The sequence below is a fragment of the Pollachius pollachius genome (genome assembly GCF_949987615.1).
Source record: "Pollachius pollachius genome assembly, chromosome: 9".
NCBI lineage: Eukaryota > Metazoa > Chordata > Actinopteri > Gadiformes > Gadidae > Pollachius > Pollachius pollachius.
In genome coordinates, this window is record NC_136942.1 from 21,982,296 (window position 1) to 22,006,287 (window position 23,992).

A 23,992-nucleotide genomic window follows, 5' to 3' on the forward strand; every position below is an offset into this window, starting at 1 on the left:
TGTATATGTCATACTAATGAATATTCATTACAAATTAACTGTAGCAACTCAAACATAAACATAATTGCAATAACAGGATAACCTGCAGGTGTTTCAGCAGCAGTGTTTGTATTCAGGTGGAATTAGTCTATTCATTGAGTATTTTCCTTGTTTTACACCGTGATTAAACACCACCGCATGCATTCTGTGGTCGGTGGCATTGCTTTCCAGCGGGGTGGACATTGGGTGACCAGATCCCGATTCACCAGATGTGGGACAAAGACTACGTTTGTGTTGGACAATGTGGGACAATGTGGGATACCAATGCATCGAGGTAGTCTAAAATAACTTAAAAAAAACAAAACATTTATATTCTGCCCCTTTGCATTGTTTCTTGTTGGTGGGCGTGCCCTTAACCTGTGTCCGCATCCCAGTTTTATAGACATGATCAAACAGCCCGCCCGCCCCCTGATGACAGCCCTCACTACTGTCCCCGCATACAGCTATTTGATAAATGACAGATCATAAAACACACAAAAAATATCGCGTCTGACTGTAAACAACAATGCGGGACAACGTCTCAACTTGTGGGATGTGTAAAAAGTAATGGAAATGCGTGACTGTCCCTCCAAAGCGGGACATCTGTCACACACCTCCCGTCCATTCATCACTGCAGCTGAGTCACCAGGAGAAGTCTGGCCAGTTGAATCACAGAACCGGTTGGACACAAATCGCACCTGTGCTGCACAGGTGTGTCACAGTCCTTTCATTTGGTCTGTCTTTCTAGTCTCTCACTCTCTATCCCTTTCTTTTTCTGTCTCCTCTTTCTTTCTCTGTTGCTCTCTATCACTCTCCATTCCTTTCCATCCCTCTCTATCACTCTTCATCACTTTCTATCACTCTCTATCACTCTCCCTCTCTCTATCACACTGCCTCTTGCTATCTCTCTCTCTATCAATCCCTCTCTCTCTCGGTATTCCAGTGGTTGTGAAAGCTCTGAATAATCCGCTCTACTTAATGAGTCAACATCATGTAGCGATTAAATATGCCAAAGGATTGCCACATCCGATCATGCCATGAGACAAATTAGTTAAGGTCACAAACTGAAGCTCTTGAAGGGGGTGCCAAACGACAGGACCGATCCAAACCAACATCCTGCACCCCCTGCACCCTACCACTGAGAACAATACTATGCCCCGTTTCAGCCAGCATGACCTCGTTTTGGGGTTCTCTCTTCCACACACACACACACAATCACGCATACACACACACACACACACACACACACACACACACACACACACACACACACACACACACACACACACACACACACACACACACACACACACACACACACACACACCATACACATTGGTGCTTCCGTCATCACTTTCTGCTGTCCGACACGTACCTTGCAGCATGGGTGGGGGAGAGGCGTCATCTGTAATTGTTTGGGTGGTGGCCGAAACACATCAAAACGCCTGTTTGTATCTGTTCCACTCGACTAGAGCAGAGACCTCGATCAATAAGCAGAGGAGACGTTTGATTAAAGACTACCAAGATTGTCTCAATGGTAACGGTAAGTTTTACCAGATTTAAAATGGAGTAGTCATATGAGATATTTAGAATCGCTGAGCTCTGTTTGACGGAAAAGCAAACATGAATACCTTGATAATAACAATTATGCAAACAATTTCAAATTTACTTAAAAATGGAGGGAATTTAGAGAAACTTATTTTTTTATTTAATCTGATGCTTCTTTAGAAAACGTTCATAACTTTAGTCTTTTTTTCTTACAGGTTATAAAAAGAGCTTAGATTGCATCTCCAATCAATTCAGAATTAGCCGATGTAACTAGTATCTTGGACGAGGGCCTCCTCTCCGTACTGCACTCATCATATTATGTAAAACAGTGTGACGTCATTTCAGGGCTGTAATTTCACTACGACCCTTCATGGGGTTTTAAAACAAAACCAGGCGAACCTAACCGCGGAACACAGCATGGGGTATTCATAGGAACACACAAAGTATTCAATCATTTAATTTCAAAAGAAGGCTATTTATTCAAAATTTTCAATAAAATATGGTACATTTTTGTGAAATAGGCTTCATCCAGTGAATGATTGATGGTCTTTATGGCTTCTAACGTACACGTACAGGTAAATCAACCAGGTAAAGTCAAGGGATCTGTCGTCTGCATACTATGCCTGCAGCCTGCATGAGTCACGGCTTCACGGCTCACCTGTGGCAGGTAGCAGCCATGACTTCGTCAGACTCCACCCTACTGTTGACTCAAAGCCTCCAGAGAGCGGTCTCTGCGCACTGAGAAACACAGACAGGGAAGCGCCGACGCACGGGACCGAGTGCTCCACTACCCCGCTTATTTGATTACTTATTACATAGTTCAGGACTGGAAGTAGCCTACCGCCTGACCATCGGTTCACCATGAGCACCATTGCAGCCTCCGAAAGCGTGTTTTTGTCCGCCTTACAGCCCCACACCTCAGTCACCACCTACGGCCTCCCCTCGGACGGACAGATCGGCCAGGGTGGGACCACAGTGTCGGACGAGGCGGCCAGGGCCAGGAGGGTCCAGCAACAGGTCCAGATGAGGCTGGCCGAGAAGTCCACCCTCCCTCGGCAGAACGGCGGAGCAGGGGGGTACGCCAGCTCAGGTAAGCCGGAGCAGACCCCTCGATGCGGGTAGAGTCCCACACATGACAGTGACGCGTGAGAAGTTTTACGAGTATTAAGAGCCGAATAAAACACCTGTTTGATCCCAACCCCCGCTGAGTCTAGTGTCATGTACATGTGTGTATAGGTGTGCAGCTTTTGTGTGCGTTTGTTCCGCGGTTAATTAGTGTGACATTTCGTCTCTCTGGGTGGTAGATATTATCTCCACTAGTATCGGTGGAGCCTCGTCCGCCATCTGGTCCCCGGGCTGACCGGTGGAGCGAGTGGAGCTGCAGCTCACAACACCGCGGACATACAATACGCTCATTTTGCGGACGTGCCTAAATGGCAACCTGATAGGAGGGGAGTGGGGGGACTTTTGTGGGGGGACTATACCGACTCCTCAGTGCTGGGTTTCAGGTCTAGACCACTCCGAGACGCGACTTTTCAGAAATATACCAGACAAATGGCAGAAGGGGAACCAGCCCTGTATGTCAAATGATTACTGTCAGTGGCGAGATGGACTTTCTGTGTGTGTGTGTGTGTGTGTGTGTGTGTGTGTGTGTGTGTGTGTGTGTGTGTGTGTGTGTGTGTGTGTCAGTTTCAGTTTCACTGAGAATTAGCCCAGCTGGGTATGGTGATGTACTGTATGCCTCTCTGCAGTTTTTATAACATGAATACGTTGATGTAATTGCAAAGCGCTGGTCGTCTCAGGAGATGCCCTGGGCACAAACGCTGCAGGGCCCAGCAGCTTGTGTTGTCATCATGAGTCATAGGATTAGCCTGAGTATTGACCAAGCATTCTTTGGCTGAAAAGGGTCACAGGGAAAGCCACATCATTTGCTATACGTCCTGCCCGGTTTGTCCAGCGAAGGCTTATGATTCTATCAGCCATTGAAGCTGTTTATATTGTACCACACCTGACGGTTTCCATGGTTACCGTTCAGTATTCACCAAACCACACAGCCAACTAATGGCTGTGAAACATAGCAGTGGAGCGTGGGACTCTTTTGGTACTGTATGTGTTTGGATAGGAAGGATTAGAGCAAAAAACCTGGCACCTTTTCTTGGTAGCCTTGCATTTAATTTAGCATAATTATTATATAATATATATATAATAGCAAATATCTGGAATAAAGAAGGGGACGAGAGAAACAATCCTTGATGGTAAAACTGAGACATCATAAACGTGTCAGCATTCCCTGATTGTTCAGCCCCATCGGCCCATCAGTTGATAACCAGCTCAACAAGGTGTGTTTTTTATCTGCATTATACAAGTTGAGATTTGAGGGTGTGTTGCTGTGGATTCGGTGGATGGGTGGGGCTGGGGTAAGGTAGGACTCTCTCTCTCACTCTCTCTGTCTCTCCCTCTCCTTCTGCTGTCCCAACCGGTTTTGGTGCCTTTACCCTGCAGCGACGGAGTGTGAAATTAGCTTACCCCTCCCATCTCCTTACCTGGGAACGCTGCTGACACACACAGAGTTACACACACGCACACACAGAGTTACACACACACACACACACACACACACACACACACAAACACACACACACACGCAACCACACTCACGCAAACACAAACAAACATACACACATGCGCACAAGCACACACATGCTTTTACGTACGCACTGCCAGAGATCTGCCTAGGAGTGCGTTCTGACACCTCCTCATGTTGTTAGGGAATCTGATTCTTCTTCATCAGAATTGGACCCTGGTGTCACTGAGAAGGACAGCCAGTATCAAAGCCTGTTGTGTTCCTTAATGTTACATCACATCAGCAGGCTTCTCCTGCCATGCAGGCTTATTCTTTCCATCCCCTTTGTTTACCAAACATGAGTGCAGTGCAGACTTGTCGGTATGCTTGATACCCACATACACAGAATGTCTGGTATTAAGAGCTACTCTTGAATTCCTATCTAAAGCGTTTTAGTGTTTGCTTAAGAGCCGCCTGGCCTGTTACTTTGTTACCATGATGGATATATCATTTAAGGCAAACACAAATTTATTCAAGTATCAATAGCTATATAGCTGAGGCCTGGCTAGTCCTAATTTCTGCAGCATTAGATTGACAATGAAAATATGCCAGATTGACTGAGAAGAGTAATGTTTACCTCCAGGGTAGAGGCTAAAATTCTTGCACTATTGCAATTTTGCTGCTGACCAAAGCTTAACACAACACATTGAGAATGGTTTCTTTGTGGCTGTCTACGCCGTCTGACTCTGGCCTCCAACCAGCTAGTGACGTGAGAGAGGGTGCAGTGTGTCATGTTGACTCACCCTTACAAATATATCTCTTCACATATCAGTTCATCGACAAGACAACGTCACCATGTTCATGAGCGGTAAACACATGTTGCCTAGTTGTGTACCATCTATATACTCAATATGATGCACTGGTTTACACTCCACACTTCGTCTTTGATTCTGCCGCGTTGAAAAGCTCATTCACAGTATATCTGTTGAAGAACTACTTAATATAATAATCGTATAACTAACCTAAAGGCAATGGGACAGAGCCCACAGCCTACTAAAGGCTGCACCTGTTGATGGCCCTGTTTCTCATAGCAAATTACTGTGTTTATTTTATAGTTCCAAATATGTCCTGTTCTGTACCCATGGTTTTTATTTATCGTTTTTATACTGGCCAAACAGTTGTATATAATGTCCTGTTCTTTGGCATGATCTTTCTTTCTTTATTTCTTTATTTATTCAGGGTTTATGATGGTTTGACAACTTTTGTGTTATTACATATGTTTGACCATAGGACATTATAATATATGTAAAAATGTTGCCCCCCTAATGTCGGGTCTGAGACGATTGTCAAATGATGAGTAGGAATGGGAACCATGTGTCCATATGAATATACCCAGCCAGGGAACCTAGCTACCCTCCATTCGTGTCCTGTAACGGGGGCTCTAGACTGTGGATTACCCTCCTGTAACGGGCGCTCTAGACTGTGGATTACCCTCCTGTAATGGGGGCTCTAGACTGTGGATTACCCTCCTGTAATGGGGGCTCTAGACTGTGGATTAGGACCCATAAGGGGGTCCCAGGAGGGGACCAGATGGGGGGCAGCATGACCCTTATAAATGTTTTATAAACATTCAGTCTGCATGCATTCCCTGTTTCATTTGTATTGCATTGGTGTGTTTGTAGTCTGAAAGGGGAAAGACTGTATTAATGAACATAAAAAATGAACTGCGTTGAAAAGTGAACCACCTTCTACTGCACAATACATTGTCCCGTGCTGTGAGAAGGATTTGGAAGCCCTGAGACGGAAGTGAAACCAGAGCACTGCACGTTGGGGTTAACCTCCAGTCTGTTTCATTTCAGAATACGGCGGCTCTTCCTCCGGCAAATACCAGACGTACAACCCGGGCTACAGCTCCAAGTCCTTCGTGTACAACCCTACCAAAGCCATGGTAATCTCCTTATTTTGCCATGCGCCTTTTCCCACCAACCCTGAAAGACACGGCACATCCATCAAGTATGTTCCACCCGGCGCTGGAGGAGCTAATCATTGACCAGGGGACTATGACTTCAGCGCAGGGCAGGTCGATGGCCCGCCGTTTACGTAGTGTTTCATACAAGGCTGTGATGAGCTCAGCACACAGGCCTTGGGGAGCTCACCTCCCATTTCAGACCCAATGCCTGAAGGCTCTCCACCAGAGTGAGAGAGAAGGTGTTATTAGAATAAACGGTACCTCTATCTGCAACTGCTGCAAGATTGGGTTATCTCCTGGAGACTGTGTAACCTCATCAGTACCCTCTTGGGCTGTGTTCTTTCACTCAGGACTTTCTCTCAGTTGTATCAGGGCCTCTGCTGTGTGCCTGCAACTCTACTCTGTCCACTACTGATATCTGATCTCACTCTTCCCGTTGGAATCCAGGCTCCACGCATGTCCCAGTACTCAGGCAGCATGCCGCGGGGCTACTCCACACGCTCGGCCGTGGACCTGGGCCAGCACAACAGTGTCAGCATGTCGGGGGCAGGAGGCGGAGGTGGAGGTGGAGGCAGTGTGACGTACCAGCAGAGGGACGTGGTGATGGGGGGCTACCAGGGAGCCGGCCGGCAACAGATGAGCATGAGCATGGGCCGAGGCGACCCGGAAATAATCTCCCTGCACTCCATGCGGCCGCAGTCAGCCCACGTGAACTCCTGGATGGCGGATGGTAGCGACGCGGGCAGCATGGTGTCTGAGCGCGACGCCACCCTCTCCAGGCAGTACACCCACAACGTCAGCAACGGCTACAGCACCCAGATGAGGCAGACCATGCAGGGAGGCGGCGCCGCCTACCAGGCCCCCATGAGGCGCTCCCTCAGCGGGACGCTGTCCCGCGGCGCCAGCATGGTGGGCGGAGGGGAGGCGGAGATGGTCCAGCAGTCCCACTCCTACAAAGGCCCCGCCTTCCGCACCATCAACAGGATCAACAACCGCAACCGGGCCAGCATGGGCTCGGTGTCAGGCGCCTCCACCCTGCAGCACCAGATGTCCAGCGGGAGCAGCTATATGGGGGGCGGGCAGGACAGAGGCTTTGTCCTGGGCGGGATGGCCGGGTCCCAGGGCAACCTGATGATGATGCAGCGTCCTGGCACCATGTCCCGGGCCATGTCGGTGAAGAGCATGCACAGCGTGGGCCGGGGCATGGACGTGTACGACGGAGCCATGGACCAACGGGGCAGCCTGGGGAACCTGAGCGGGTGAGTGGACCCCCCCGAGCTGCAAACGGAATGGATGGTTTACATATGCACAGTCTGATCAGCAAACGCATGAACGACTAACAGGGCAGTATGTTATTCACTACTGATGACAGTTTCTAGGAGAATTTATTTATTCAGAGTTGTAGAGTGGAAGGCCTGGGTTGGGTGTGGCGATCTTAGACCTCACATTTCACACTGTACGCTTGTGGATCCTCAGGCAGATGGAGAGACCACGTCGTCAAATGAAGCAGAAAACACTTTGCTTTAGAGGCAGAGAGCGATTCTAATTTACGAGTAATTACTGTGGCTTCCCTTATTGCCGGGAAATATAATTATAGAAATATCCAATCCTTCCCGCAATACACAGAAGGAAATGACTCAATGGCCATGTTATTGACATGATGGTTCGTTGCTAGTTGTAGTCGTTGAGCTGCTGCTGCTTGATTCACAGGATCCACAGTCTGGACATGCCCACCGCGGTGCAGTACCTGAGGGTGTCGGACCCCAACCTGCAAGTCCTGGGGGCGGCCTACATCCAGCACGAGTGTTACAACAGCAACGATGCAAAACAAGAGGTAGCCCAGTGCAGAACTTGAGCCGACACACCCCTGCTCGCTCGCTCGCTGTCCCAACGTCGTTCCCCAGCGTGATTCTCAGTGCATTGCTAACATTCCACACCACTGGGGTCGTTGAAGCAGTCTCACAACGTTGTGTTGTTTTTGTGGTCTTATTTGGTGAACAACATCTACTGAACAAAATAGACACTATTAGATGTATGTCGCTGATACGTCGTTGATATTACACGTAGTTTAAAACTGATTTGCCAATGTACTGTCTATTATTAGTGTTTAATCACCAGAGGGAGGGGTTTACGAGTGAGAAGGGGTTGCTGCTCCGGTGGAGGCTACTAGGAGTGAGAGTGGAGTGGTTTAATCTGTAGTGCTGATCTAATGTTTCCTCACACCCGTGTCCAAAGGTGCGTCGCTGCAAGGGCGTTGGCGAGCTGGTGAGGCTGTTCAACTGTGACAACGAGGAGGTGCAGCGCTTCGCTACCGGCGCCACCAGGAACCTCATCTATGAGAACATGGACAACAAGGTGGCCCTCATCGACGAGGGCGGCATCCCCCAGCTGGTGGAGGCCCTGAAGGAGACCGACGACGAGCTGCGCAAGAACATCACCGGTAAAACAGCAAATATAAGGCAAAGGCATTTCCACAAGGTTTAGGAGGAGGTGCAATTTTGTTATTTGGGTAGAGCAAGAGAGCAGAAAAGATTGTAAGAATATAAGATTTTAAAAACTAGACAACTGCAAAATGTCCCGCCCTCTTTGCTCCCTCCCTCCCTCCCTCCCTCCCTCGAAGTCTCCGCCCCTTGAGGTGTGTTGCAGTTCACACAACTGTGATTGACGGTGGATTCCCCTAACCAATCACGGAAGAAATGCCCTGATGGTCAGAAATGAGCCGGGAGCGATCTCAAATGGCTCATCCAGAGACACACACTCCGATAATCGCTCTTTACCTAAAATACATTTAAACAAAATCCACCTTAACTGAGCGAGATTTTTAGTCAATAATTAAACCCTATCTCACACTTTGCTCTGAGCCGTCAAAGACTATAATTCACTTTTGTGTTTGCTTCCAGAGGAAGCAAAGGAAGCTGTTCGGTGCCTGAATCGCAATCCTGTTAAAGTGCTTAGAGCAAAAAATGTAAAACAAATCCCACATTGGTTTTGTTTAATGTGTTGTGTAGTTGGGCAGGTGCTGTTTGTAGTGCAGGGCCTGTTTGTTCCTGGTGTGTTGATATGGGAGGAAGAGAAAGGAGTGGCCATTTGGTTTATGTCTGCCACACCCCTCGCATGCCTAAAGGCCTTGTTAGTCTTTGGATTACCAACAACAGGATTTTCAGTGGTTTGACATGCGTGAGAATTGCACAACAAACAAATACACTTTAGAAACTCCATCTGTTGTTTACGATTTGTTGAAATCCACTTTTCGTTCCATAATGGAATTATAATTTCATCATGGATTTAATTTATAATGACAGCTTCTTTAATGAAAGCGTAATTGCAAAGTGAAAACCTGAAAACAGGCTGAAGAAGTCTGATGACTGATAAGGTCTGTATCAAGCCAGTGGGCCAACCCTTCTGTCTTTTGTGTTTGTTCAGGCATCCTGTGGAATCTGTCGTCCAAAGACAACCTGAAGGAAAAGCTGGCCAAGGAGACGCTGCCAGAGCTTACTGAGAAGATCCTCATCCCCCTGTGTGGCACCGCAGACGGGGACTCCATCCAGCAGACCTCCTCCGAGGCAGACATCTTCTATAACACCACTGGATGCTTAAGGTACACACACACACGTGCACACGCACACACGCACAAAGCCAAAATCGGATTTGAAATACATTTGAAAGAGTACCACCTTTCAAACCTTACTCTTTGTTCTCTTTGTATGGTGTGCGGTTGTGGTACTTCATTCTCAAGTCTTGTATATGAACTACCTGACCAAAGAGGCCTGTATCTACCATATCGATATCGCCTCTCAAACACCTCTCCCGTCCCTTTGGACACTGACCGTCCCCCGCCATCAGGAACCTGAGCTCGGTGAATGAGAAGACTCGGCAGCAGATGAGGGAGAACCACGGGCTTGTGGACGCCCTGGTCTGCTACATTAAATGCTCCCTGGAGGGCAACACTGCAGACGACAAGGTAGGACGCCACGGCCAATGGGAGCGCAATGTTGTTGCTGAAGATGCCGTTCTTGTGTGTGCAAACAGCATTCCCATTGTGTGTGTGTTGATGTGCAGGGGGTTGAGAATGCGGTGTGCGTGCTCCGAAACCTGTCCTACCAGCTGTACAGCGAGCTGCCCCCCTCCGCCATGCTGCGCCTGGAGGGGCCTAGCCGGGCCAGCGACACCGGCAACGGGGAAGCCATCGGCTGCTTCACCCATAAGAGCCGGAAGGCCAAAAACGTAAGTCAGCCCACGCCAGCACTCCCTGTGCCCCTCACAGAGCTCCACAGCACAACACGGAGCACCACATCAGCACATACTCTACATCAGCTGTAGGAATCATCCACATCCTTTGTCTCCTCTCTCGGCAGAGGAAGGACAAGGACCTGTCCACCTTCACCGAGGTGGCCAGGGTGCCCAAGGGGATGGAGTGGCTGTGGCACCCTCAGATCGTGTCGCTGTACAAACGCATTCTGCACCAGTGTGAGATCAACGCTATCACGCGCGAGGCCGCCTGCGGAGCCCTGCAGAACATCACCGCTGGGGACAAGAGGGTGCGCGGGGCTTGGTGGTTCCTTACAGAGGAACCGTCACACTGGGTTACTTACAAGCTGTGGGGACGGCTGCTTCATACGCTGGTTATGAACCTACTCGGTTTCCGCTGAAACATTGCAGGGAAAGTTGGACCGTTGCTCTCATTGGTCGGAATCAGAACAATGGAAAACCTCCCTGTCCAATGATCTATATGGTCCATCTTTTCCAAGAGTTTCAAGCAAAAGAAATACTCAGATATCAGAGTTTATGGGTTAGGGTTTAACGTCATCACATTGTCCTCATGTCTCCAGGAAAACCCCATCTCATGTTATGAGGAGTTTTGAGCGTCTTGTTGGTTCTGGTCTCACGTTGCGCGTATTGAATATCAGAATCAGAATTACTTAAACTTATTGTAGAAGTACACAAGAGTAAAAGTATTAGGCTTTGTTCTTCAACAACCACATAGCAGCAACAACACAAGATAATGTAAAGAAAGATAAGTACAAATAAAAATATGTAAAAATAAAGAAAAATAATTAGCAGCATCAATAGATCACAATAATAAATAATAATACAAATAAAATTAAATGAAGTAAGTAATAATAAGTAGAGAAACTAAAACAGTAATGAGGTGTAGTAGAGTGTAAAGGTTTCAAGTGGTAGTGGTACCAGCCGCGGTTGATTCTTTAGTTAAAAATGCTGTGCAAGTTACTGTAAAATATGTATTTAAATAGTCTGTTGTTGTAGTGTGCGTGGGGTAGCTTTGGGGGTAGTGAATTTCTCCAGAAGCCTGAGCCGGAGTCATCCTCTAACGATCTTCACGTTGTGTTCCCAGTGGGCGTCGGTGCTGAGCCGCGTGGCGTTGGAGCAGGAGCGCATGCTGCCCGTGCTGATGGATCTCATGCGCACCGACAGAGACCTGGAGCTGCGCTCGCTCACCGGCTTCCTGCGCAACCTGTCCCGCCACGCCAAGGACAAGAACGATATGGGTAAGTCTGGACTCGCCCCGCGCCGGCTCCATACACTGCCAGGTTAAAAAGGGCCTTCAACCAATCCTGAATCATTTTGTCGCCAGAATTCAGGTTCAAGTTTGCACAGAACTTGAACCGCTACCTGACTATCCTCAGGCTACCTGACTATCCTCAGGTAGCCTGAGAGCCACCGGCAACTTCAAATAAATTATAAAAATAGGTATAAAGATAATGACTCAAATGCATATGAATATTACAGTTTTAAAAAAAAATAAATCAAATCTCCAAAGTCGACCTTGATGTTATAGCGGCCGATACTACAGACTGATAGAAATGACATGACACAGCAGGGTGAAACACTACTATACATGGCCTGTACTGAGCCCCAGGTGACTCCTGCTGTGTAACAGCTCTCTGCCCTGACTCAGTCATGGTCAGGGGGATGTCTGGTGGTGGTGCTATTCACCCTAGGGACACTCCAAGGCATGGCGACAGTTCAGAAGACCGATGTGTTGTCTCAACATGGTGTTGTTGTTCTCTCTGCAGCCACCAAGATGGTAAACAACCTGGTGTCAAAGCTGCCCGATGACGGGAACCAGAAGGAGCCCTCCAGCGAGGTGGTGGTCAACATCTGTGGGATACTCAACAACCTGGTGACCAGCAGCTCCGTGGCTGCCAGAGACATCTGCTTCTTCGATGGGCTCACCAAGCTGGTGGGCATCAAGAACTCCCACGACAACAGGTAGCTGGGACTTAAAACAGGGAGCATCCTGATTGGACAATGTGTTTTTTTTTTCCTACCGTGGAATTTACAGCACATCTAAAGATTGATGTGAGAATTGTGTCGGTTTTCCCTCCACATGAAGGAAACCCTTTGTCTGAAATGCGTTGATGACTGTCCAATGACACATTTCAACACGCATTTCGTTTTCACTGCCTTTAGGCTCACTACTTCAAGTTAAGAAGAAGAAACACGCTTTGTTTGACAAAATAGAAAATATTGTTCATACTTGACTGCTAAACGGTTCGAGACTTAAGTCAATGAATGACTGAATACTGCTTGGCATTTTTCCTCCTTCTCGTCTTACGTCAATGGTTAATCTTCCCTGTGTGGTTTCATCTCCTCAGCCCGGGGAAGTTGAAAGCAGCCAAGGCCACGGCCACGGTTCTTTGCAACATGTTCCAGTACAAGAAACTGCACAAAGACTACAAAGTGGTAAGAAAGTCCTGTGTGAATGCGCCTCAAGAATGCCACGATCCTGTACGGCCAGTGTAGCCTCATTACTCATGCAGTGAGAGTCAAAGGTGGTCTGGGTCCGAGCCTACCTGGTGATCACCGAACGCCGGTTTCTGGAGAGCCAATCGAGAGGCTAATGACCATTATAACCGTTGTATATGACGCCAACTTGTTCATTTCAGCACATAGACACACCAGAAGAAAGAAAAGCAGCGGCTTAGTGTGAAAACTTTCTCTTCTTTGTGAAACATTAACTCCACCCTTTTTTTGCTTGCTTTGCTTTTGCACTCACACACACACACACACACACACACACACACACACACACACACACACACACACACACACACAGTTGGTTGACATTCCTGAAAGCGTAAAACGCATCATTTGGTGGCTGGTGTTTGAAAACACCCTAGCAAATTTGAAATCAAACACAAACACCTAGACAAGCTCACACACACTCTTACACACACATTCACTCTCTCTCGAACACACATACAAGCTCGCCAACACACACACACGCACACACATGTTGTTGCACACCTCCCGGTTGGCAGGGGTGTGGTAGATTTATTGGTGTGCAGACCTGCCGCACCCAGGGGCGGGGTCATGTGGTATATTGCGTAACGCACACAAGTCCTGACACAACCAAAAATGCGTGTTTGCGTTCTGCCGTTTCCCCTTTCTACCGGCATTACGGCAGAACTTTTTAACTTTTTGTTTCCATTCCTTTAATGGAAAACCCCAAACTGTCAATGCATAATGTATGAGTGGAAACATTTGATCGCCCTGGTGCCTCACATTAACGTTTTGACTTGTCTCTCTGTCTTACAGAAAGGGTTTACGAGGCCAGACTTTGCCGATTTGTCTATCTGATGAGAAGTAACGACTTCAGGTTGATCTTCTAGGTGCTTTTACTATGTACATGTACATAATCATCTGCGTCAAGGACTTTTTGAACAGGAATCTACTGGGTAGAGAGCGGGGTCATTCAACGTGCGTTCACTACAACAGGATTGTTCAGCTACATTGGGAAAAGCGATGGACTCTGTGAAAAAAATGAAAATTATAGATATGGTGTTCAGCTTAACGATTGACATTTGTTTGTATGAACATTGGTAAGAAAAAAGAAAGGGAATCAGGGATTTTATTTCCACCCTGTTCTCTCTCCCCCCCTTTCTCTCTCTTTCTCACTACTTCTCTCTGTCTCTGTATCATCTTAGTTTTATGTATCCAAATGAAATGATTGAGTTAAACAGTGAGGCCCAGTAAGGCCTGTGCAATCTCCTTCTCGTGTGAACACTCCCACGAGAAAACGAAAAAAAGACTCAGTGTCCCATCTCGTTCATCTCGTTACTGTTTACTCCACACCGCTGTGACAGGGCCTCAAACTAGCATTTTATAAATCCTAATATAAATAGCGTCCCTTGTCTCATTGTTATTTTGTAAAAAGTGCTTTGTTAAATAAATGAAATAGTAAAAGAATACACATAAAGAAAAGATCTATACTAGTGGGCGTGTGTGGATGTATAGGCATCTAGAAAATTACTTCTGTAAATATTTAGTATTTTTAAGTTTTAGCATTTAAAACTCATTCTTTATACAATTCTATGCTGTTTATCATAAATGTGACAATTTTCAAAAACATTAATCCGTAAGACCCCAATTTTCATATCTTGAAACCTAAAATAATGTAAATGTATAAAGGTGTAAGAATTATTCAGAATGGTTGTGGTTTAAAGTCAGCATGTGAACCAGCCCAATCTGCCATGCTCTGTTTTAATGCTAACTAGAATGTATTTTGTTTGGTACTTGGTCTTGACATACTTTGTAGAATAAGAATGAAATTCTTGTTTAATCACAAACATTAATCCAGAACTGCTGTGTTGAAAATGTCACTGTATATATTTCAGCATTTGAATTCATATCATATATTATCACAAGATCAGATGTATTTTTTTTAATAAAGAACATCAACCAATTTGATTATTTTACATGAAAGCATTTAAGAGTGCTGTGGTGGATGGGCCTGGTGGATGTCATGGCCTCATCGTGTTTGTGTTTAAATTACTAATCACAACTGTAAAAGGACGGCCCCTCCCTGCATATTTCTCCTGCTCAGACAGGAACCATTCCTGTCATCAGCTGCCTCACCCTTCCCCTGATAGCTTTGTGTGTTTGCTTTTGCCATCACCTTTTACATAGTAAGCAACCAGCCTCTTAATGGGGAAAATTACAGCATTCAAACAGCATTGAGTTGATGTTCACGTCATCTGTTCGATAGGAGCAACCTTGTCAAGTGAATCACAATTCCAGGTGTGTCTAAAAGGTCCATCTGCTAACTAAATGATAAACTCTGACTCATTCATACTTTTTATTGTTTACTAATCTATTTAAATAACTACATAAAACCGTCTTTGGTAAACTGTACAAAATGGTATTCTGTGAATTGAATCCACGAAATAATACAAAAGAATGTAATGTTGCATTTGTGGAACAGCCCACTACTCTATTAGGTGATGGGCACTGAGCTTGAGTAAGGTGTGGTCCGGGTCCAAGTCGTGATGGAGAAGCACCGTCACATGTCCTCCTTGGTTACCAGGCAGTAGAAGTCTGTGCGGGCGCCGTAGTTACGGGAGCCCAAGTCTGACACGTCAATGTCTGAGTGTTTGAGCTCCGCCGGCACCGTGGGAAAGGCTCCCAACATGGGAACTCCTGAGGCTCTGTACACAGGCAGGTGGCGCCCTGCAGGGCACACACTCATCAGGGGGAGGACCTCATCAGGAGATATAGATATATATACACTTTGGATATAGATGGGATATAGGTATATACACTAAAGATATAGAGATATATACACTATAGATATAGATATATACAATATAGATATAAAGATATAGACATATACAATAAAGCTATAGATGAGATATATATACACTATAGATATATGTACACTATATATATATATATATATATATATATATATAAATATACTATAGATATATAGATATTGTGTGGCAGACAGCAGGGAGGAGTGAGGGGAGTGGTATATCTGGCAACCTGCTGGCTCCACCCCAAAGCCTTACATGGACTTCCTCCCTTTAACGATGCAAGCCTGAGGATCATTAAGCAGGGGTGCTTGGGGTTAAAAGGGCTATCATACTACTGACAGGGGCTGTGTGATCTTGAAGGGCTAGAGAAGAACAGACAGGATCTGTGTGATCGTCTGGAAGTGCTGTACGGCCGACGAGAGAGAGAGAGAGAGATAGATGGAAAGTGAATGGGATTGACTACGGATAACGGATTCTACCCAAACAGAGGTGGCTGACCCTTTTCCCACCCTTGTGGTTGTTATATATATGTATACTCTAGAGATGTATATCAATATATATAATATAACAGTGGTTCTGATTCATACATATTTATACAACAGCTGCTGTGATTGCCTACGGCCGAATCACAGCAGCGCTGACATAGAGCGACAACATTGCTCCCTCTCATGTGATATTGCTTAAATATACAGGATTATATAAATAGGTGTCAGGGCTTGGCCATACCCGTGCCGAGGTCTCCAGCAGGGTCCGTCTCTGACCGCCAGTCCAGGTAGTCTGGGTCCAGGGTCAGCATGGGGTCTTTGTCCTCCTGCAGCATGGTCTGGGGGTCTCTGGCGGACTCACAGTGGAAGTCCACCCGGCGAGGCAAGGCCAGGACCAGCTCCTTCCAGAACACCGACGACAGGCTCTGCTCACACAAGTCAACAGAGCTTCAGCTACAGGTGACCACTACCACGTCAAAGACAAACTACAGGTGACCTCTACCACATTAAAGACAAACTACAGGTAACCACTACCACGTCAAATACAAACTACAGGTGACCCCTACCACGTTAAAGACAAACTACAGGTGACCTCTACCACGTCAAAGACAAACTACAGGTGACCTCTACCACATCAAAGACAAACTACAGGTGACCCCTACCACGTCACAGACAAACTACAGGTGACCCCTACCACGTCACAGACAAACTACAGGTGACCTCTACTATGTCACAGACAAACTACAGGTAACCTCTACCATGTTACAAACTACAGGTGACCTCTACCACGTTACAGACAAACTACAGGTGACCTCTACCACGTTACAGACAAACTACAGGTGACCTCTACAACGTTACAGACAGGGTGACATGGGATTATTGATGTTGAGATATTGGTATTCAGCTTATTTAATGAGCTTGCGAGGGAAGTCAATAGGAAGCACGTCAAAACAATTAGGAAAGCATGTAATATAGGTTATGCGTTTGGCTGATTGGCTATGTGTCAAAGGGATGACCGTAATGCAAAGACAAGTTCACTGTCAGGCTTTAGTGTGTGTGTGTGTGTGTGTGTGTGTGTGTGTGTGTGTGTGTGTGTGTGTGTGTGTGTGTGTGTGTGTGTGTGTGTGTGTGTGTGTGTGTGTGTGTGTGTGTGTGTGGATTAGTATGTATGTCTCTATGTATACTTTGTGTGTGTGTCTGCAGGCTGTACTAATCCAGGGGTGTGTGCTGGCCTCTCACCACAGAGTTGTGTTTCCAGGTGAGCAGGGTGAGGCGATGCTGCTGCTCCCTCAGCTCCTCCCTCACCTCCGCCCGGGCCCTCTTCATCTGCCCCTCCAGCGTGATGAAGATGGGCTTGGGGGAGAGCTCCAGCAGGTGCAGCAGGCCCTGCCTGGAGACAGCCGCTCAGCATCAGCACAGAAGCTACGCTACACCGTGGCCCCCTGGCTCCCCCGCCCACAGAATTTCCCTGCTCACCTAGCATCGCTGACATTGCTCCCGCTGCTCACCTAGTTTTCGCTCAGCTAGCTCAATCTGCTCACCTAGCATAGCCTCAAAGCACATCAGGGGGTATGCTAGGCTAGTAGGGACATTTTGTGGGATAAATACATATCATGATTTGATTTGCATTCTTGTTGATTCAATATTCCACCTGATGCAAGTAATCTCCCTATAAACATTGAAAAATAAGGCCTGAATCTGTGTAATACTAAAATTGCCTTTGAACATGTGTTTGGGATGGTTAATGCCTCAACGTTCGACTCTGAAACGTTGGGAACCTCTGCACCTTTTGGACAGACACAATACTCCCCACAAGTGGTAAGATATCGCTCAGTCCCAGTATCCTTCCTATTTACATATATGGTATGCAATGCTACATTGCAGCCCTCAGGAGAGCTACTCAGGAGGTAGAGCGGGTTGACTAGTAACCGAAAGGATGCTAGTTCGATCCACGGCTCCCCGGTTCGATCCCCAAGTGTTGAGGTGTCCCTGAGCAAGACGCGTCACCCTTACTGCTCCTAACGAGCTAGCTGTCGCCCTGCGTGGTCGACTACGCCGTCGGTGTGTGTGAGTCACTTTGGAAAAAAGCCTCAGCAAAATCCACTAAATGTAAATGTAAAGTTAAACCCTGTGCAGCTTTAGTTTTTCCCTTCCTGGTGCGTGGGACATCGCTGCGGTGTGATAAGGTTCTGCGGACCTGAAGTTGCTGGTGCACCAGTCCTGCTCCAGGTAGGCATGGGACAGGACCACCACCAGCCGCCGGGACCGGCTCACGTTCATCAGCAGCTCTGCAGACGGCTCTGGGGGCGCATTGACACAGAAATACCAGACTTAATGGTATAAGAATAAGAATATGATCCATTATGTTTACAACAGATAACGATTGGTGATTCATTTTACTCATTGCTCTGGCACAGCTAAAAAATAGCCTTAAAATACACACAAATCCATTACACGAGTTTATATGAACACAAGTTGTCAACTTAAACTTTAAATGAGAAAGTAATTGAGGGAAGTAGTAAAGGAGACGGAGTGGGGACACGTGATCTCGAATTACAGCGACGGTAAGTAGAGCAGCAGTCACCTGCTCCAGGGAGGAGAGGTTTACACGCTACAGTAGGAGAGGAGTCACCTGCTCCAGGGAGGATGTCGTTCTCATTCAGGTGCAGCTTGTGTCCTTGTTTCGCCAGGTTTGGTTTCAGGATAAAATTTGCAAACTTTCTGTCGTACTCGTTATTCACATAGGAGACGTATGCGTCGTACAATTTACCATCTAAAACAAAACAAAACATCAAAAGCAGCCATCAATTATCATGGACATTTTAAACATCATTCATACACGGGGGGGCAACGTGATGCTATACCATACATTTACATTTACGGGATTTTGTTGATGTTTTTATCCAAAGTTCCAGACAACCATTCATTCACATATTCACACACCGACGGCGGAGTCAGCCACGCAGGGCGACAGCTAGCTTGTCAGGAGCAGTCAGGGTGAGGCATCTTGCTCAGGGACACCTCGAGACTTAGCTAGGAAGAGCATGGGATCGAACTAGCAACCTTCTGGTTACCAGTCAACCCAGTCTACCTCCTGAGCTTCTGTCAACCCCCAAACGACAACAAACAAGAACTAACAAACTTGAAGTCTCACCGTTTAGTTCATAGTCTCCGTAAATGTTCCTGTACCACAGTTTGATGTTCAGGTGATGTTTGGAGTAGACCAACACCGCCACAGAGAGGAGCAGGAGTAAAACCACTGTGGCGATGACAGCAGCGGTGTGGCTAGGGCGGTCTAGTGCACAGAGATAGAGGATACATCACATTCATCACATTAATTAAGATATGACTATATAATTATTGTAGCGATCTTGGCAACTCTTGAAACACAATTATTCCTCATTATCCTTTTTAATAATAAATTGGAACCTTACATTTACCAAATTTATCAAATGAATATACTAGGGCTATACTTGGCTTCCTTGGCCTACCTGCGTTCTGCACTTGAAATGAGTCTGATGTGTTTCTCACAATGCAGAGGTACAGCCCAAAGTCCTCCTGCTCCTGCAGAGAGATCTCCAGGAGACTGCTTAGTGTCACATGACCAATACTAGGAGACCTGAAGAAAACGAAACAACAACGAATTCATCTCAACACCATGGCCTGTCCCAGGTGAACTTCAAGATGCAACGTCGTGTAGATTACACGAGTCTGTACGCACCATAAAGAAGTATTCCGAGGGTGCTCCGTACGGTTGGTGAGAAGGCGGCCATCTTTGCTCCACTGCAGGGTGGGTGGGGCACAGGGGGGCTCCTCAACCGGATCCCAGGGAACCAGCGCGGTGCAGTTCAGCCGCACAGTGGACCCCAGGCGTCCCCACAGGGGGGTCAACCCCCCACCCGGCATGAACTCCGGGGCGCTGGAACACTGGGCCTCTGTGGGATCGACACAATCCTTACTGGGACCAGCGGAGGGCAGACAATCAGGGCCTTCATCAGCAGCCTGGCCGGCTGATAACAGGCCCGGCGGTGGGAAGGCATGTAGAAACCAAATGCCTTCCCCCAGGTGGAGGGCAGCTCACTGAGGGAGGCCTGCACTACTAGCCTAAAAGCTGTAGGAAGGGTCCTTTACCATGTCGATAAACATCAATTGAATTGAAATGAATTGAATTGAAGTTTATGGAATTTAAAAAAGGAGACTAAAAGGTTTCTACCTCTGACATATCAAATCTTATATTTTGATTATTTTAATGGTACAACTTCAAATTTAAATGAATTTAGACTTTAAAACATGATATAAGGATAGGTAGGTATCTCCATTTGACGATACAATACCATTCAAAGACAATAAACAATGATATTGCATTACCCAGTCCTACCCAACATGCTTGGACCACCATGGTAATGACCTAGGCTGCGGTTGACAATAGCAACAACGACTGCGTCTCTGTTTGAACTCACCCTTGACTAGGAGGTGCACGGTAAAGGAGATGAGGCTGTCAGGTAGCAGGCAGGTGTAGTTCCCCTGGTCCTCAAGGCCCAAGGTGGGGAACTCCAGGAAGAGCCCGGGGCCGGGGTCCGAGCGGCCGGGGGGAGAAGGGGGCGGCAGCTCGTGGCAGTCTCTGAGCCAGGTCACGGCCCCCTGCTGGCCGCCTGGCTGGGTGTCCGGGATCCGGACCCCCAACCAGGCAGCCAGAGGGCATTTCAGACGGTATCCAGTCCCTTCTCCCACGTAGACCACACGCTCCTCAAAGTGTTCACTGTTCACACACGCTGAGGAACACGGAGAGAAGGTCCATTAGTTTGAATGAAACATGTGGCAGAGCAAACACTACTTTCCTTCAAACGTGGGCTTATTGACTCCTTATCACAGACTTGTAACCTTAACTTTTATCCTTGAAAATCCTTAATCCCTAAACAATTTGGTACACAGTCAATACGGGTCTGTTGTGTGTGGTTTGTGGTTTCAGGGGAAAGGCAGTAAACCTAATGCTGTGTGAAGGTCAACTCTGACTGTTGACTTTTTCCATGAGGCTGCAAATAGATTCTAAGAGTCAGAGGGAAATTCGTTTTTTGGGTCATTCAGCTTGAAAATCTCTCTATTCGCAACATGGCCAGCCTATAAATTCACACAGGGACAGAGACAAAACAATTAAGCTTTAATTAATAAAAAATGTTAAGACACGGTATCAGGTGGTCCATATCGAGACCACATAAATTCATTCAGCAATTCCAACAGGCACACGCACACGCACACACACACACACACACACACACACACACACACACACACACACACACAGTCACACACATTCACAAACACACACACTATATTCACATATTATTGCATAATATGTTCATTGTTGAGGTTGTTGACTCCTTATCGAAATAGGTAAATATCCTTCAGAGCATGGTCCATTATTTAACGAGAACTGTGGCCTAGAAACGAACCAGTTATACAGGAATGAGCGCCTGATCAAGCCAAACCTAGATAACTTGCACAATCTGTGGTTTCTTGCCAGGTAAGTTGTGTCTCGATAACTAACGCTCTGGAACCGCAGACGACACGTCCGGGAGCAAAGTCCACCTAGCCGCGTTACCAAGCGCCCTTATGGGACACACTGACACAGCATGATAGCCTGCTGGGTGCTTGACACACACGCACTGGACACATGCATAACCCATATATTGGGACTTTATTAAAAGCCCTCCAATGGTCCTCCATTATTCGTATACTCTTCCAAAGCATAAAAGCTATGCTGTGTTTAATATTGTTATATTACTAACTATTGATAGCCTATTCCCAATCCCCGGCAGCCTGCCCATCTGAACTTTGTTTTTCACTGGAACAAATAACAGATCAAACGTCATTACAAAAAAAGCCCTTTTAGAGATAGGCTACCGCATTGTAATCGGTAATGGGAGGCTTGGGGCAAGATGTTAATTCTACTTACCGTCAACAAGTGCGAAGAGGAAGCAAGTGCATGCCAACAAGATGACCATTATTCCCTCCTTCAGAGTACTTTGGTATCCTGTGTTCTGCGGTAAGGAGTGTTGTGGGTAAGTTTAAAATATTACATTATGATATCCTCAGTAGAGTTGTACGGAAAGAGGACACCTGCTGCTGCTCACCTGTTGGTTGGCAGCGAGGGGGGTCACGTGACACCCAGAGAAACCAAACAGAAACTAAAGGATGCTGTTCTGCTTGAACTCAATGCATACATGTAAACGTAAGGATGCTGTTTTGCTTGTACACTGAACTAAATGTAAATAAAGGATGCTGTTCTGCTTCTACTGAACTCAATACATATAATATCATTAAAACCAATACTAATAATGCAAAAACCCTATTTGCAACTGTTGACAGACTGACCAACCCCCCAACACAAATTCCACCTGATCTCCATTCCATGCAGAAATGCAATGAGTTTGCAGCTTTCTATACCGATAAAATTAAAGGCATCAGACGCTCCATCAATATCTCCACTTTAAACAAAAATGTTGGACTACCACCCTGTTCAGGCAAAAGTAACGTGGCAAGGATGGCATGCTTTAATGTTATAGACTCTAAAACTCTTCTGGAAACTATGACACAACTAAAGCCATCCACCTGTTGCCTTGATACTTTACCTACCAACCTCTTTAAGAATGTTTTCGACTGCCTAGCAATAGACATATTGCAGATAGTTAACAACTCTCTCCAGTCAGGCAATTTCCCAAAAGCCTTGAAGACTGCAGTTATTAAACCCTTTTTAAAAAGCAGAGCCTAGATGCCTCTATTATTAACAACTACAGACCAATATCAAATCAACCCTTCATAAGTAAAATCATTGAGAAAGTTGTCCTACAGCAACTTAATCACCTCCTGGCATCAACTGGTTGCTATGACACCTTCCAATCAGGATTTCGACCCCTGCACAGCACTGAGACCACCCTTATTAAAGTTGTAAACGGCATCCGTCTTAACACAGACTCTGGCAAAGCCTCAATACTAATGCTACTAGACCTCAGTGCTGCATTCAACACTGTAGACCATACAATACTTTTGGACATGTTAGAAAACTGGGTGGGGCTTTCAGGCACAGTCTTAAAATTGGTTCAGGTCCTACCTACAAAATAGGAACTACTTTGTTTCCATTGGCTACTTTGTATCAGAATCAACCAACGTGACATGTGGAGTCCCACAAGGTTCGATCTTAGGACCCTCTTTATTCAACATGTACATGCTCCCACTAGGGCAAATCATGCAAAATAACAATATTGACCATCATTGCTATGCTGATGACACGCAAATCTATGTATTGCTATCACCAAATGACTATCGGCCCATAGATCTGCTGTGCCAGTGCATTGAGCAAGTGAAAGACTGGATGTGCTGGAATTTCTTTCAACTAAATGAGGACAAAACAGAGATAATTGTATTTTGTTACTAAAACGGAAAGGCTTAAAGTAACCCAACCCCTCACTCTCTGTCCCTGAAAATCTCAATCAAAGCCAGAAATTTAGGGGTTATCATGGATTCTGATTTACATTTCGACAGTCACATCAAATCAGTTACAAAATCTGTATATTATCACCTTAAAAATATAGCAAGACTTAGAGGGCTCATGTCCACTGAAGACTTACAAAAACTTGTGCATGCCTTTATCACTAGTAAGCTTGATTACTGCAATGGTCTCCTTTCAGGTCTCCCAAAACAAACTCTAAGGAAGCTTCAGCTTGTTCAGAATATAGAACATATTACAGAACATATTTGTGGTGTAATATGTTCTTGTTTAGAACATATTACACCAATTCTTAAATCGTTACATTGGCTTCCTGTAGGTAAGAGAATTGATTTTAAAATCATGTTG

At 46.2% G+C, this 23,992-nt stretch overlaps 2 protein-coding genes across 5 annotated transcripts; one reads left to right on the forward strand and one right to left on the reverse strand.

Moving 5' to 3' along the window:
- Positions 1–1,443: 1,443 nt before the first annotated feature.
- Positions 1,444–14,805, forward strand: pkp3a (plakophilin 3a). Of its 3 annotated transcripts, none has more exons than XM_079743060.1 (14): positions 1,444–1,561; positions 2,476–2,656; positions 5,989–6,077; positions 6,546–7,357; positions 7,809–7,932; positions 8,334–8,538; positions 9,522–9,696; positions 9,942–10,059; positions 10,158–10,322; positions 10,454–10,636; positions 11,452–11,605; positions 12,134–12,329; positions 12,716–12,803; positions 13,659–14,805. In XM_079743060.1, exons 1-14 carry the CDS (start codon positions 1,553–1,555, stop codon positions 13,698–13,700), a joined length of 2,541 nt encoding a protein of 846 aa, XP_079599186.1. In that variant the 5' UTR covers positions 1,444–1,552; the 3' UTR covers positions 13,701–14,805. The 3 variants fall into 3 exon arrangements, with proteins under 3 accessions (XP_079599186.1, XP_079599187.1, XP_079599185.1); XM_079743061.1 differs by having other exon boundaries at positions 1,538–1,555; XM_079743059.1 differs by lacking the exon at positions 1,444–1,561 and having other exon boundaries at positions 2,266–2,656.
- Positions 14,806–15,184: 379 nt separating this feature from the next.
- Positions 15,185–22,271, reverse strand: sigirr (single immunoglobulin and toll-interleukin 1 receptor (TIR) domain). 2 transcript variants are annotated; one of them, XM_079743065.1, is made up of 10 exons: positions 22,094–22,271; positions 20,601–20,912; positions 19,862–20,075; positions 19,632–19,759; positions 19,295–19,435; positions 18,773–18,913; positions 18,338–18,440; positions 17,380–17,530; positions 16,382–16,565; positions 15,185–15,569 (listed from the first exon to the last, which is right to left on the reverse strand). In XM_079743065.1, the coding sequence occupies exons 1-10, from the start codon at positions 22,140–22,142 to the stop codon at positions 15,403–15,405; spliced, it is 1,590 nt and encodes a 529-aa protein (XP_079599191.1). In that variant the 5' UTR covers positions 22,143–22,271; the 3' UTR covers positions 15,185–15,402. The 2 variants fall into 2 exon arrangements, with proteins under 2 accessions (XP_079599191.1, XP_079599190.1); XM_079743064.1 differs by having other exon boundaries at positions 18,725–18,913.
- Positions 22,272–23,992: the final 1,721 nt, after the last annotated feature.